Raw genomic sequence first — 16,792 nt, 5'->3', positions numbered from 1 at the left:
CAAATGTAATAATCAGAAAAAAAACCTACAGTTCAGCGTAGCGCCTCCATGTGTCACATGCCGGCTACTGCACCCTTTGAAATGGTTTCAATAGACTATGTCCATCTCGAAAAGAGCAGGGGAGGGTATGAGTATATTTTAGTGATACAGGACAACTTCACCAAGTTTGCTCAAGTCTACTCTACACACAACAAATCTGGCAAAACAGCAGCAGATAAAATTTTTAATGACTTTTCCTTGAAATTTGGTTTTCCTGGTAAATTGCATCATGATCAAGGCAGAGAATTTGAAAACCATTTATTCAAACAGCTGCAGAAGTACAGAGGAATAGCTAATTCAAAGACTACACCCTACCATCCACAGGGAAACCCAGTGGAAAGGTTTAATCGCACCGTGCTGTGAATGCTGCGGACCCTGGATGAGGAAAAGAAAGAAAACTGGAGTGACTATGTAAACAAAGTTGTGCATGCCGATAATTGCACAACTAGTGACAGGATACTCGCCCTTTTATTTACTCTTTGGTAGACATCCACGTCTCCCTATTGATGTAATTTTTGGACTGAGTGAGACAAACAAATGCAAATCAGGATAATGATGAGCCGGCCCATCTCATAATATTCGTGCTGTCAGCTTTAATCTAGTTAAAATGACGCTAACGCCATAACCGCACCAATGTGCAAATCTCCGTTAGCAAGTTCGCCCCGTGCGTGGGGCTGACCTGCTTTTGTGAAGAATGCGCCATCTTTACAGCCTCAATCAGCTTCTAATTCTGCTTCTACTGCATCAAACACTCAGTGGCTGTCTGTAAAGTGCAACAGCGAAAAACCGCATGTATTAAACTTACAGTGAACTGTCACCAAATACCCAGCAAACGTCTTGTGTTTTAAATGTTAACAGGTAAGAATAAAACTATGTAAAACTATGCAAAGACATCATAATTAGATTTTTGTTTTGTTTGGATGATGATATTCACACAAAGCATAGAATAATATGATAATATGACACAATAGCACTTGAAAGGTCAAAGGCGAAAACAACATTTCTTGAACTATTTTCACACGATGCTCTTCTTCTTCGTTTCCTCGTCCTTGTGGAAGACCGATCCATCTGGCTGCTTCCTCCAGCCCAGTTTGACGTCTCCCTGTACTCCCTGCTCCTTCAGCTTCTGTTGGATCTGACACACACAAATACTTAACATTACTCAGACAATAATATACACTAAATTCTTCAGAATCTATTTTTAAGAGAAGATATTTAAATTTGCAGTAATATTTCACAAGAGAGTTGATGACTAATAATAATGTCTAATAAAACTACAAAAGCACATGAGATTGGTCCAAATATTGGAAATGAAATATATAAAAAGTTATTATAATGTGTGATAAAAATAAAACAATCCCAGGTGTAAATGTGGCGCAGCTACTCTTAAAGGAGGACTATTTGAACACCTTGTGCTTTTCAGACTCTGGTTACTATTTTTTGATCGCTCTTTGCAAGCGTCGTACTGACCACGTGTACTTGTCATGGTCCTGGGTCGTGCGACCCAGTGTTTTGTGTTTAACCTATTTTGATGATTATCGTTTATTGTTTGTTTAGGTTCACTAGGTAGTCCAGCCAGTTGTATATATTACCCTTGTATTAAGTCTCCCTTGCCCTTCGTGTGTTTATGTCTGTGTGTCTTGTATTGTCAAGTTCATGCTGTCAGTTATGTCATCTCTCCTGTACTAAGTCTCCCCGGTTCATGTGTCATGTCTAATCTCCATGTTTCCTGTTTTACTTTGAAAGCCTGTATTCACTGTCAGTGTAGTCAGTTTCACCCCTCCTGTCCTGTCGTTAAGTTCATGTGTGTCAGCTGTGTTCCCATGTGTGGCCACTTCCCCTGATCATCCCTCATGTGTATTTAGTCTCTGTGTTTCATACAGTCTGTGTCGCGTCGTCTGTGTTCTCACCCCCATGTTTTCACGGTCAGTCTTTTCAGTGATCATCTTCGTCTCTGAGTTTTCTTAGTTTGTCACAGTATTAGTTTTCCCAGTTTAGTTATAGTTTAGCCACGCTATCCCTGCTGTGTTTGTACTCCTGGTCTTCAGTCATATTAAAGGCTCGCTTTCTGTTAATAATAATAATAATAATGGATTGCATTTATATAGCGCTTTTCTAGGCACCCAAAGCGCTTTACAATACCACTATTCATTCACTCTCACATTCACACACTGGTGGAGACAAGCTACAGTTGTAGCCACAGCTGCCCTGGGGCAGACTGACAGAAGCGAGGCTGCCATATCGCGCCATCGGCCCCTCTGGCCAACACCAGTAGGCAAGTAGGGTAAAGTGTCTTGCCCAAGGACACAATGACCAGGACAGAGAGCCCAGGGATCGAACCGGCGACCTTCCGGTTACAGATGCGATTCCCAACCCCCTGAGCCACGGTCGCCCATAAGCTCACTCCCGTCTACTCACTTGTGTACGCTCCTGGGTCCATTACACACACCACCGCACGGCCTGTCTCTGCAGACCGTGACAGTACTTTTATATCTGTGACTTCAGTGGATCTTAAACTTGTGCACAGAGCAAGCACTCGTGGATTAAATCGAACCTCATTTTCATAACCAGGACTACAACAAGCTACAAACCAGAGGCCAAACGGGATCATGGTCCTAAGCTGAGGAATTTGGCTTGAACACTGTGGGCTGATGATTTTCACAGTACTCGAAGGATTGCTCCCCACAGCTTCATCTGCCAGGATGAAACAGACTGACACTCATGGCTCTTACATATAACTGAGAACTCAAAACCTGACTCAGCCTAAGGTACATGAGCTGAAGGAGGTGTCTGTGCAAACAAGCATGACAAAACATTTTGTGTAGACAACTTTAATACACAGATGAAATCATCTCTAATAGTCAGTGTTTTGAATATTGAAGAAAAATGTATTTATATGCTGTAATAAAGCACTTGCTTAGTGATCAAGTAGAAGTAATACTCTGCTTTAAGTTTGATTTGAGAAAAATTCTTGTTTCTATATTGTTGTGAAGCAGATACAGTCGACTGGCAGTTTCAGTGACACATCACGAGGACAGACCCAGAAGTAGTGAGAGTCTTGAGATGTTCACACAGTCGTGCAACTGAATCCAGCCAGATTGTTAGGTCCACATTCAGTGTTGTGATAAAGCTGCAATTCAGTGAGAGCTTCAATTTTTAAATACATGCACACATACACAGATGTATGTGTGCATGTATAATCTCTCTCTCATGTATATTAATAAATAAACATGACTTGCCTGGTTCAGCGTGGCTTCCATCACATCAGGGTGGGTCAGATCCAGACCGGAGTTTATCAGGTTCACTTTCACCACTTCCTTGTAAACAGGTGCTTTTAAAATAAGAACAAATTGTTACATCCTTCATCAGCTCTATCTTTCACTTGCATTTTCATATTCTGCTTTTAAATACATAATTTACTTGCAATTAAACACTTATGAGTGCCAAAATCTCAGATTAACCTTCCTGGTGTGTTGTTTGCTGTTTTAATATTATATTTAAGCGACAACCAGAAAACAGAAATGGCCCATTTGTTATGACCCATCCTGTCATACTAATATTCACAATAATTTTACAGTGTTCACTTCAAACCTCTGAACTGAACACAACGGTTGATGCAGCTTCCATCACAACACTGAATGTGGGTCTGGCAGAATAAACTGTGTGACCACTTGAGGTTTCTGGGTGACAAAATGTGAAGCCAGCAGCTAGGAGCTCACTGTACAGGACTGTTTTCTCACATACAGTTACTTTCACATATTGAGCAGCTGCCACCACAACAGCGGATGTACAGCAAGAACCTTTTACATTAGGGTGTAGTTTGTAAATTGTGACCAATAGCAGCCAATGATTCAGGTAGTAATGCTTACCAACATTGCAAACAAACTCCTTCTGTGAGCCACAGGCCCAGTCCTCCCATTTTGCATTTAGTAAAAAGTTTGCTGCCACGCAAGGCTCTGGTCCATTGGGTTCATTTGTTTTCCAATATGTAAATGAGGAGTTACTTCCATCCGTCCACTTCCAGGACTCTCGGAAAAGGCCGATCCACACCCTTATCCCTGGAGGTACCAGGTTATCTATCTTCTGGTTCTCTGTCATGCTCCTCACACTGGCCAGGTCTGTGTAATGAAGTCTGCAGTAGCTCCGGGCGTTCGCCCATGACGTTATAATGTTAATGAAGACAAATGTCCTAGTCGACCCTGAAAACAGACCATACTCAAGTGCTGTGTACAACCGTAAATGCATTTGTAAGTCTAAACAATTAGGCCGTTGTTGAAACATCAATAAAAGCACAGAACAGGACCTGTTTTGTTCTAAGCTTCTAGTTAAGTTGAAAATCCTCACCTCTGTTATCAGAGCAGACGAATCTGTACCCATTCGCACAAGGGCCATCCAACCACGGTCCATCAAGCATATATACGCAGTATTCTATAACCCATTGGTTATCTGGTTGTCCAGGTGACCAGTTTCTGAACTCACTGGTTTCTGACATCGACCACCTCCAGCCATTGATGTCATCATACAGCCCGATCCAGACTCTCTGAAAGCACCAGCGGGTTTGTTTCATTAGACATAAAATATATGAGTTAGGCTGTCAGATTATCAGTAAGCACTGATATATACAGTATAAAACATTTCATATCTTGTGATATTTTGTAATTTAGTTCTTTAATTTTTTCCATTTTTATTTATAAAGATTAATACAAATTAAGAAAATCTCAATTAATTTGTAGATTTTTGCATCACAATTTTTCTGTCAAAAAGATTTTCCACTTGACAAAAATTATATTCAAATATTTGTAAGTTCACAAGATCCTAACGCTAACCTTATTCAGTTCAATTCAAAATGGTTCATAATAATTCAGTTTTATTTTTATAAAAGCAAATCACAACAACTGTTGCCTCAATCTGCTTTATTATATTGTAAAGTCAACAATCAGATGACCCCATGTGAGCACTTGGCAACAGTGAGAAAAGAAAAGTGATCTTTCAAGAAAATATAGTTTAAATATAGTTCAGTACCATAAAATTCAAATAATGTACAAAAACCTAAAGTCCTACTGTCACAAAAAAAAGCCAGAAAAATAATTTACATTGCCGTTTGTCATGGTGGTCATTTTGCTTAAATCTACTGTGCTGATCAGCATCTGCACATCCTGCATGTCGTCTATAGTAGCCAGGTCTATGTATTTGTCTCTGCAGTAACTCAGCGCTCCAGCCCAGTTCTTCTGTTCATAAACAAACTGGTAGTGATGTTTGGAGGCGACGGCACACAGGCCTGCAAACACAGTAAATAAATGAGTTTAGCTTCAATGCATTTCTGTGTAATCCATTCTTTTGGCAGAAAATTTGTGTCAAGAGTAAATATAACGCACTAATGCATCATCTTTTTCATTTTTGTGAAGAAAAACAATGAAAGGGGAAGTCCCTTAGAGTTACAGTAATAATCTTCATCACAAGGATCACACTTAAATATGATGATGGAAACGTAATAATTCAGACTTGCCTGATGCCGCTATGATGAACAGAGCTTTTTCCATTCTTGTATGTTCCCTGCTTTCTCCTTTGGTCCGACTGTTGTGACATGACTTCTCATCTTCATCCTCATGCAAAAGGATTATGCAAGTTACTTCCAAGGACGCGATGGACGCATGTGTGTGTGCAGAGGTCAATTCAAAACAAGTCAAATCAGTTTTCCTTAAAGTCAATCATTTGCATGAGGGCGTCCTAGCTAATTAGGACATAAAGGAAACCTACTTACACCCCATCTAGAAAAACATGGAAGGAACAGAAGTAATAAGATTCACAGATATTTTATATACACTTTTATACCACTTCATGAAAAAGGTAAAGCCTTCAAATCACACAAGCACGAATATTAAGAGATGGGCCGGCTCAAAACTGTGTTAAGGGTTCAAATATCGAGGAGGGATACAGGAGGGATTCAAAATCACGTGTGGGGAGATGAACGGTCACACACTCAGCGTCGATCTCCACCCAATAATACACAAGCAGTTGTTTTTATAGCATCAGGGTATTATTGATGATGCCCCCTCATGCGTCAAAGCAGATACAATACATGCATAACTTCCAAAACCACAAATGTTCTGGTAACGACTTTTGACACAGTTTGAGAAGAACATTTTCTTCGCCTCCAAGCCAGGTGCGTCCAGCTCATCTCGCTCTTGCTTCTCCAAAACCTCAGATGCATGCTCTGCAACAAAACTGTCAATTCTGCAGGCACTTTGTTTCACCTCTCACCTCGCCTACTAAAGCTCCCAACCAGACAGAGGCCACTCTCATATGTGTAACCATCTAACTAAAACTATACATGTATATATTGAATAAATGCTTTAATTAAATTCCACTACTCAAAGCTTAATAAAAAGAATATAAACGAATAAAAGACAATAATGAATAACCTGGTTATTCAAATAGCCTCATCCAGACAGCTCCTCAAAATAACCAGAAAAAATGCATACTTTACAGAGGAAACAAAGACATTTCAGAAGTACACTTCCTGACTTATTCTGAGTCATCTGTTACCAAGAAAACTCAAACACAGCAGGTTGCTGAATACCCTCAGGCCTTTATTCAGGCCTGTTTCTAGATTATATGTGATATATGTGTAACCTGGGTTTAAAAGATGCATAAATAGTAAAAGATAAGTGAAGTCTGAGAATATAAATATCAAAGAGTTCATTTATTTAAATTTTCTTGTTTATTAAAAAGGTAAAAGTTCATGTAAAATTATTAAAAACATGTTTGCATTGTTTAAAATAAGTTATCTTTCTTTTCTTGTGAATTGTTTGTGAGAACTGTAATTTCCTACGGGGATAAGGTCGGTGAAGGTAACACAGGGTGGAGAAGGAAAAGGGAAAAAGAGACGAGAGCGCGAAAAGAGAGGGCGGTGGTGCGTGAGTTACACGGAGCATCCGGAGAAGTTAGCTTGTTTTTTATGTACTAAGAGTAAGTGTGTTTTGACTTTTCGGACAGATAAGTCACAGTGTCGGTAAGCTAGTGACATAACACGTAAAGTTTCAGCGTGAGTCTGCTGGACTGTGTGCTTTGTTTCTTGCGGCTGTGCACGCATTAAGTTAAAGTGAGGCTAACCCAGCCGTTCGCTAATAAGGACTACTGTAGGCTGCCGTTTCGCTATAGTTGTGGAACGTAACAAGCTGCAGAGGATCGTTACCGAACTGGATAACGACGGACACACCCCAGATAGTCACTCTGAGTGCCCGCGTCACTCAGAGTACCTCTGGCAACGTGGGAAGCTAAAACAGGTAGCTTGTGGAGCACGTGGAGATCACGGACCTTCCTCATCTTTGTGCTACTGCATTCAGAGCGGAGTGTTTCTGACGGAGCTGAAGACAACTTGTTACCTGGATTAAGCTGGTGGGAATTGCACGTTTCACAAGGTACTGAGTTTATTTATTTTTTGCTCGTTGAGTGAAGAACTTCCGGTTGGGAGATCGTTTTGGATTTATACTGGAGCAATACAGGCCTGCAACGTAGGGTTTATCTCTGCCGGCTTTAGGTTTAGTTTGGGACTATAATTGTTTTATCACTGGTGGTTTACACTGTATGTGTGGAGATTCTGTGTACAGTGGGTAAATTGCTGTGTGTGTTTTTGGTTTGCCTGAATACTGAAATCTGCCATTTTATTATTTTCTTGTTTTCATTGTTTGGTAAATTAAAGGAGGGTTGCAATGCTCTACTTTACATGGTGTATGACATGATTTACTGCACTATAGACACTAGTGTTAATTTTCGCGTGTAGTGCTACTGTTAAGGAATAAGCTTCATTGATCCCAGAAACAAAAGAGAAGTTAATTTAAAACATCGTACGAGAGTACACTAGAAAAAGAACCCAAAGCCCATTTATTTAATGGTATTGAGTAAATGAGGGCTACATATGTATTGTAAGCATGTATGCAATCCTTCCATAGCTCTAGGCCACTTTGCTCAATAGATCGGCCGGACATCGCGCCAGATGAAGCTTCTGACCATCAATTAACTGACCGAGCTGACGGACGTGGGTTACTGACCTGGTAGCCTGGGTGGGTCCGGGATGGGCGTGAGGTTCTGGGGGCGCTCCGTCTCTGGGCTGGGACCCGGACCGGGCCTCGGGGGCTTGGGTCCTGGTTGGTGTGTTGCCGGGGTTGTGGGCGGGTGGGTGCATGGGGGCCCAGCCCTGGAGCAGGGTGCCGCCGGTGCGTCGAGCCACCTGGGGGGCTCTTCAACTGGTGGGGGAGATTGTCACATCTTGCAGGAGCTTTCCTCTCCTCAGGAGCTCCCTCTGCAGGAGGGGGAGATACAGGAGAGGTGGAGGAAGATCTCAGCCTGGGTGTTTATTGTCTTATGTAGTCTGGAAGATGAGTGGATGGTGGGGTGGGTGCAGTTTTCTCTGTGGTGGGGCCGGGCGGCGCTGCTGCACTGGGCCCGGTCTGGATGGGCCCCCTTTCCCTGGCGGGTCGCGGAGTATGGGGGTGCCTACTGGGGTCAGCGGGGGAGCTGGCCCCAGGGAGGGGTCACTTGCCCCTCCCTTCCTTCCCTCCCCATCTCGAGCTGCCTCCCTCTTCCCGCTCCACCACAACCACCCACACATGCAGGGCCTTGGAGTAGGGGTGTGTCACCAGGGTGCAGAGGAGGCTACCCCCCCCTGTCCCCTTCTGGCTGCCTCTGCCTCAATTTTATCCCACAACTTAGACATTCACATTACTCACACCCACATTACACATACATATAGGATCTTGGGGGTGGGCACGATACACGGAGTCCAAAGTACCATCAGGGTGTATACCCCACCCCTGGCATCGTTGCCCACCTCTCAATTTTAAATACACGTAGACATTGAGGGCTAGCAGGAGGGACCATGCGCTTACCTGCTGCTCTCTGGCAGGTAGCTCCAAGCCCTCCTGGGTTTTAAATGCACCTTAGAACACACATGCATCAACATTACAATGAGCGGGTGGAGGGAGGTTCGGAGTCTTCTCTCACCCCCATTCTCTGCGACCTGCTGGAGCAGGGGGGCTAGGACTAGGAGGAGGAGTTGGCCGTCCGACTGCGGTCTGGAGTGTGGAGCCTTCCTGCTGCTGCGGAGTCGGGGCGGTCTGCCTCCCCCCACCGCAGGGAAAAGGGAAACACCACCTGGGTCTGGGTGCAGTTCCCCCCTCCAGGGGCGGGGGCACCTAGACCCGGTTTGTAGAGTACGCATGGGGAGTGTGATCGTGTGTACAGTGTCTCTTTATGTCTGTCTCCACGTTGGTTGAGTGTGGAGTAAGTGCATATGAGAGCATGAGGGTGGGAATGGATGTTTGTATATGTGTGTGCCTGTATGTCTGTGTCTATATGTCAGGTTGGGTGTCAGGCGCCACCTCTCTGGGGACATCTCAGGCCCTCCAAGGTTTGGAGGCCTATCTCCCCCTACCACCACTTCCCCTGCCAGTGGCGGACCCCCTCAGACATCGGTGCGTTGGTGGTTCTTTGTGTCCGGGGATGGGCGTCCAGGTACACACCGGCTCACTCCTTGGTGGCCGCTTATCGGGGCCTGGAGCCTGGGGCTCGCTCGGGCCACTTCGGAGGTGGGGTGCCCCCGGCCTCTCGGCCTGGGGCTCGGTCACTCAGGCGCAGCTGGCTGCCGGCGGAGCTCACGGGCGCGTCACTGCTCCGCGGCTGCTGAGTGAGCCCTCATCTGGGACTCTCCTCAGCTCTTTCCGGGACAGTGGCGCAGCTGCCCCTCTGTTGGTCTTCCTTGGTCTCTTGTGTTCTGGGGGCCTCTGGATGTCTGGAGTTTTGATCTCCTCCACACCTGCTTCATGCCCTGGAGGACGGGGCTGTGGCCCCCCCACACCCTCTAGCAGATTATTACATGAAGGAACCTTTTAAAAAAACAAAAAACAAGCGCGTCCATGCTCACAGGTGTACACACGGGTGATCACACCCACAAACTACACCCTTTTTGGCTCCTACCTCAAAGCACACTGTGTTCTGTTGATCTTATGTGCTGCACAATAATGTTTAACATTTAGTATTTACTGTCATATTCCCATATATCATTGTGATGTTGTTTATTCTATTACTCTTGTTCTCTTCTGCTTGCTTTCTTTTTTCTTTCTCAGCAGGTGATCCAGGTGATTGATATATGCATTTTTTTTTCTCTGCCCGTTCTGTTGGTTTTTGTCTTTTGCCCTTCTCCCCCGTCCCTCTTCTCAGCTGTTTCTCTTTCCCTCTTTCTTTCTCCCCTTCTTTCCCCCAGTCAAGTCTGTCCCGTATCCAGTAAGTGAAAATAAAATAAACAATAAAAGGTGAATCAAATGGACCATTACGGCAAGGCTGGGATGGTCAGTTTGGTAAAGTAAATCCGTTGGGCATCTTTCTTTGCCTTTAGACAACAATTCTGATGCAAAAGAGCCAAACGGGACAGGCCAAAAAAAAAAAAAAAAAAAAAGCATGTATGCAATCCTTCCATAGCTCTAGGCCACTTTGCTCAATAGATCGGCCGGACGAAGCTTCTGACCATCAATTAACTGACCGAGCATCAACTCTTTAACCCTTTAACACCAACCATAGAACCAAGTCCGCCAGAGCTTATATTATATTTCAGAGCGTTCTCACTCCCGAGGCGTAACATGTCGACGTTTTGTCACGTCCCGCGGCGTTCCTGAGGAACGCGAAAGGAGACCTTCGGCGTTCTTATGGTACGCGGCGGGTTATGGCTGGAATCCAGTGCAATGACGCTCCCGCGGTAATAGACGTTCCAGCCCTGTATTCCAGCCCTAAACCTAACCTTATCCCTAGCCCTGACCATAACCTTATTCCTGACCTTAACCAGGACTTTAATGATGTTAAATAGCGTGTTTCTAAGCGATTTGAAGAAAAAGAGCGAACATGTGTAGGTTCAGTCCAGACGGTTCTCATATTCCCTCTTTTTCCGAGGTCGTCATTTAGGAACGTGGTGGGTAGCCGAAAACGTAATATGGTGACGATTTGTCACCTAGCGTAAAATGTTACGCTTTGGGAGTGAGAACGGGTTGTATATTTTTACCTGCTGTGGAGCCATTTTTGGGAGCATTTCAAGTTGCTATACATCAATACAACCATTACAGCCTAAATTTTAATAATATGTCTGCATTAAGTGCATAGTCATTACATAAATTGCAAAAAAGTGCAATAAACTACAAAAGAATTTAAAATCTTTTTTTTAACATATATTTCTAGTTAGAGAAATTTAAGAGGCTTATCCCTCAAAACTGTAAATACAAAAAAGTTGCACAAAATAGTTTCCCACCACTTCATAGTTTTATATTTTTTAAATACACCAATTTTTATACACTGCAGGAAAAACGAAAATAAATATTATAGTGCAAATTTGCAAAAAAGCCGCATATGCATCAAAATAAACTATTTCCAGCTGTGCATTATGAGTCCTAAGCATCCCAGAAACGACACAGAAAGTCATAAAGTCAAAGATAACTTTTAAAAACACCAGTATAGGCTCATGAGGCCCTGATGGTAAAAAACTACATTTCTGCGAAAATGATGTCACTTCCGGTTTTCGGGCAGGTAATGGTGGACATGCGATAGTTCATGCTGATGTCTATTCCAACATAGGAAGTGTTACAAACAGCTGATCGGCAAAGCGTGTTTCTGGAATATTATGTTTTTGTTGCTGCAAGTGCTTTTTATGCAGTTTTTGCAAAGCTGTATGTGGAAGGAAACTGTGACCGAGGACAAGCTGATGGCATGAGATGTAAGTACAACTCCTCCGGTTTCATATGCAAAAGAAATTATTGTGCTAGCTTACGTGGTTGCAGAGCTACCGGGATTTAAAAATAGTTACGCAAAACGGAGCGTGCCCGCTCTGATTGGTTTTAAAGGGTTAAAAGCACCAAAATGCAATGTGTATAAAATGATTACAGTTACATCAACAGCTCCAATAAATGCTTTAATGCAATGCTTGTTATGTGGTTCTAATGCAATAATAATGACTTAATGCAAGGTTAATTAATGCAATGATAATACAGATAACAAGTAACAGTGAAATAATTTGTTTTATCCCACAACTGGAAGGTCCATGTCTGTAGGTTCAGCTGTGTCTCCCTCCTGTGTTTTGTTTCCCTTTGTGTATATAAGTGTGTCTTCTGTCGGGATGAGAATATTATTTTACTGTTACTCATAACCATTATTATTACTGTTGCATCACTTATGATTTATCATTTCATTAGAGCATTTATTGAAACTGTTGATGTTACATTAAAGTCTGTATTTTAGGTGTGAGCATAATTACATAACAATCTTTCATTGCAGGTCCAACCGTAATCATGTTATACACATATTGCATTTTTGTGCTAATTAAAGAGTTGAAGGTCGGTCAAGTTAATTAATGGTTTGCTCCTCAAAGTACAGCTATTGAAAGGATTGCACGCATGCTTACAGTACAATTTACCACATATTATACATGCTGTCCAGAGATGGAATAAAGGCCTGTGTGCCCTGTGGTATTGAAGTTTGCCTGGTAACAGATGACGCAGAGGGAGGTCATGCACTAAGGTTAAAACACAGACATACAGTCTGCCTGAATGCACAGTATTTAGAAACTGCTCGAAACTGCAAAAGTTGTTTACCTGCATACGTGACAGTTTAGTTCTACTAATAAGTGAAGCGCAGAAAGTGAAATAACAGGAAGCATCTGGCGGGTGGCGGAGGAACAGAGGAAGGAACTGTTCTTTTTTTAGAATATGTCCTAGGCAGAATTACTGGAACATGCATGTGTTTTTATCTGCGTCATCAACTATGTTATATATATGACACCCCATTTATTGTTGATCGAGGCTGATGTTTTGCAGAGCTCATCTTCCCACATATATGTGTTTTAATAAAATCATTGTTTTGACGCACAATGGACCTTCAGTCGTATGTCTCTTTCCTCAAACATGAATCAGGACAGTTTTGGTGCCGAAAACCCGGTTTGAGGAGGGACTTGGGTTTGGCTGAGGTCTAGTGGTGTCAAACGGACGGACAGCCAGCAGGTCGACTGAGTGATGGGCCCGGAATAAGAGAGGTAAGCACCACCTGTTGATTAAAGTAATATCCAAAGGTGCTAAATTGGAAATTAAGCTAAATTAAATGTTCACTCAGTAGAGCTTCTGGTCTGTGTCCGTGGGGATTTTGGGGTAATTAGTGATAAAAGTTTGGGGAATATTTGACTGACAAAATTTATTGCTGTTAATTCTATATGACATCCCATTTATTGTTCTGGGGAGATCGAGGCTGATGTTTTGCAGAGCTCATCTTCCCACATATATGTGTTTCAATAAAATCATTGTTTTGACGCACAATGGACCTTCAGTCGTATGTCTCTTTCCTCAAACACGAATCAGGACACTTCTCTCAGTGCTTGTTGTTGGTTCATCTGCTTTTCATGCCCTGTGTTTCATGCTTTCTTGTTTGTTTTGTTAGTTATCCCAGTTCAGGTTGATCGTAGTTATGTTTTGGCCATCTCCACTTCTGTTTATGTTTTCACCTTTTGGAATAAAGCTTGCTTGCATTACAGCGTGAATGCATGATGCATGATGCAATAATGAACGCATGTCGCAAACTTAACATCCAGAAATCCAGTAATGAAAGCTTCCTGGGTTCTGTTTAGAGTTCAAAAAACAAAACAAAACCAAAAGGAAAAACTGAGTTTACATACTTTTAGAAAAAAAGGACACCAAAATCTGCTGAAGTAACTTTGAGTGTTTAATCCATCCAATTGTTTTGGTTGTTAAATCTGTTTAAACAGCTAGTAAAACAATGATGTTTTCCTAACCTGCACTGTTTAGTACAGTTAAATCAAACCCAGTTTTCTCCTTTGGACAGTTCCTTTGTGCAGATGTTTGGGTGCAGACCAAAATAACCCCACCAAGACTCTTTGCAGGAGTTAGCTTCAGTCTAGTTCTGAATGAACACCATAACAATTTGGTTATGATGATCTAACATCAATCTGACACAACAGCCTGGTGGACCTGTAAGTTTCTGCGAACCATCTTCTTGTAGCCAGATATGTTTCACATTCTGACACGTGACAGCGAGTATCACAGACATACAGAGTACACAGCACAGACTGTAGCATCTACCCATACGATTCTCCATTTTATCTACTAGTCCAGAATACAACACAGCACTTTTATTTCTCCCAACACAGCTGACCAGTATGTGGCCAGAAACCACAGGAAATCTCCTAGCAACCAAAGTCAATGCGATGAGGTTTACCTCTTTTCAGGCCATCCAAAAAGATGATTCTGTTTATCTGGACGTAGCGTTTTCTTCACCCCTCCAAGTGGCTTCTTCAGTCTAAGCTAACTGCAGGTTTCCCCAACCTTATAAACAGTACATTGTCATCATCCACTGGAGCACAAACTGGGCGTCGTCAGGACGCTACAGCACAGAGCGAACACCATCCCCACAGACACTGCGGCCAGGGAAGCAGAAGAACTTCACTTTAAGAAGGCCCTGAGTAAATGTGGTTATCCCAGCTGGACTTTTGTCAAAGCTGGAAGGAACCTAAAGAAAGCTCCAGCCGATCCAGGAGAGAAGGACAACCGCTGCCTAAGCAGAAACCCGTAATGATCCCATATGTGTCAGGAGTATTCAAACAGTTGAGAAGACACTGTGTCTCTGTGGCTTTTAAACCCCAAAACATGTTTCGTCAAAAATGGGTCCACCCCAAAGATCAGGTCCCCCGACACAAACAGAGTAACAGAGTGTGAGCTGTTAAGTGCCAGGATGTATCGGGGAAACCAAACAACCTCTGGCTTAGAGGATGGTACAACACTGAAGAGCCACCTCGTCAAGCCAGGACTCTGCAGTCTATTCACACCTACAGGCCAGTGGACACTCTTTCAAGGATGAGGATGTAACATCCTGGACAGGGAGGAACGCTGGTTTGAGGGCGGAGTCAAGGAGGCCATTTACATAAAAAGGGAAAGACCATCTCTGAATCGAGGAGGGGGCCTAAGGGTCCATCTGTCACCATCTTACAATGCTGTGATTGCAGCCATTCCCCAACTCTCTGTGAATGGGACTCATGGCCATTGATCAATGGTCATGACAATTTGCATATTAATGATCAAGCAACTGTTCTCCCAGCCCATTGTTCCTCAGTGGGCTGGTTTCAGTCATTATGCAAATGTACTGTTTATAAGATTTGGGGAAACCTGCAGTCAGCTGAGACTGAAGAAATCACCTGGATGATGACGAAACGTTTCTCCCACAAAACGCTACGTCCAGGTGACCAGAACCAACATTTGGAGATTTGGAAATTTCAGTGAGTGCTGAAAGGAGAAACATCTCCAACAGCTCCATGTAGACATGTTTCTCAGGAAGGCCTTCATGTTTGAGCAGGACGATGATAAAAAGCAGACTGCATCTATTCTAGCAGCACAGCTTCACAGGAGAAGAGATCTCAGATGGTAGGCGAAACATCTTCAAGCAACTTAAAGAAGTCCAGATGCTTTTCTTTCCAAGCTCTTTAGACTACGATGAGCTGGATGACTGAGAATATACTCTTAAGTATTTGGATATACATGATGGATAATATTTGATAATATCCTTTTGGGGAAAATAAGTTAATGAGCCTGCTGCCTTCTCGTTTCCACACTCCTGAGGAACAGAGGCACATGTAAGAACACTCAAAATGTGGCAGGCTTACACTCACTGAACTTGCTAGCTGGACAGGGAGTGTCTCTCAATGATCCAGCGTGGAGGAGAGCTCAGCTACACTACTAAGTAGTGATGATCAGCTGAGCAGCAGCAGGTGTGTGAGAGGGAAACCGGGGACACAAGCACAACACATAACCATGATACACCCCAGCAACATATAAACAAGTCCAAAAATGCTCGTGGACCCTGGGTCATCAGATGTTAGAGATACAATAATGTTGCTGCTGTAAATCAACATTTTGTTATATTTGAAATATCAATGTAATCTGTTTCTTAATGTATTTTCTTTAAAATAGAGTGTGTGTGTTTTAATATCATAATTATAATAATCCATAATCATTTGGACATACATATTAGATAGTTTTTAGTGAAATATAAGCCCTCCAGAAAGGCAGGAAAAGCCCTGTAACTTACTTTAAAACGAAACATGTCTCTAAAACGGTGGCCAGAGCTACAGACCCATGACACCCTCGCCCAGTTAGCTAGCAGCTAATAACCGTGTCCTTTGTGAGTTCGTTCCCGGCTCGTAACCAGCCCGCATTGCCTAATGATCATGATGTGACTCACAGCATGCATTTAGCACCAATAATTAGCATGCTTTTATTTATTGTAGAAACACAATTCCTCTGAATACATATAAACGAAAGTGCTCTTTTGGCTTACAAAGAAATATGGACACAGACTTTTTGATCTGCTGCCCTCTGGCAGACGGTACAGAAGCCTGCAGACCAGGACCCCCCGACATAGGAACAGTTTCTTTCCCCTCGCTATCTCCCTTCTTAACAGTTGACCTGTCACACTGCTCCCACTGCCAGACTGCAACTGCACCTTATGCACATTCTGTAGTATTCATTCCACCTCATTCATTTCTGTATTTTATGTATATAAGTTTAGATTAGTTATTTATAGTTGGTTTACACAGCTTTGTCTATGTATGTGTATGCATGTGTAATGTATATATAGACACGTGTGTGTGTGTGTGTGTGTGTGTGTGTGTGTGTGTGTGTGTGTGTGTGTGTGTGTGTGATTTGCTTGAGAGCCTCCA

The 16,792-nt window shown here is 42.9% G+C and overlaps 1 protein-coding gene across 1 annotated transcript; it reads right to left on the bottom strand.

Moving 5' to 3' along the window:
* Nucleotides 1–1,054: 1,054 nt before the first annotated feature.
* On the bottom strand, nucleotides 1,055–5,579 carry LOC143414432 (secretory phospholipase A2 receptor-like). Its single transcript, XM_076878779.1, has 6 exons — nucleotides 5,546–5,579; nucleotides 5,133–5,317; nucleotides 4,384–4,579; nucleotides 3,909–4,238; nucleotides 3,279–3,370; nucleotides 1,055–1,174 (listed from the first exon to the last, which is right to left on the bottom strand). The coding sequence occupies exons 1-6, from the start codon at nucleotides 5,577–5,579 to the stop codon at nucleotides 1,055–1,057; spliced, it is 957 nt and encodes a 318-aa protein (XP_076734894.1).
* Nucleotides 5,580–16,792: the final 11,213 nt, after the last annotated feature.

This window comes from Maylandia zebra, linkage group LG20 (genome assembly GCF_041146795.1).
Source record: "Maylandia zebra isolate NMK-2024a linkage group LG20, Mzebra_GT3a, whole genome shotgun sequence".
Taxonomy (NCBI): domain Eukaryota; kingdom Metazoa; phylum Chordata; class Actinopteri; order Cichliformes; family Cichlidae; genus Maylandia; species Maylandia zebra.
The sequence above is the reverse complement of the archived record's forward strand: the minus strand, read 5'-3'. Positions and strand labels throughout refer to the sequence as shown.

What these genes read in the sequence shown, in the direction of transcription:
- LOC143414432 (XM_076878779.1), bottom strand. Translation starts at nt 5,579, where the DNA reads ATGGAAAAAGCTCTGTTCATCATAGCGGCATCAG. An exon ending in GGAGTTTGTTTGCAATGTTG is followed by an intron (nt 3,371 to 3,908) that starts GTAAGCATTACT and finishes TTATTTTAAAAG; the next exon opens with CACCTGTTTACAAGGAAGTG. An exon ending in TGGAAGCCACGCTGAACCAG is followed by an intron (nt 1,175 to 3,278) that starts GCAAGTCATGTT and finishes TGTGTGTGTCAG; the next exon opens with ATCCAACAGAAGCTGAAGGA.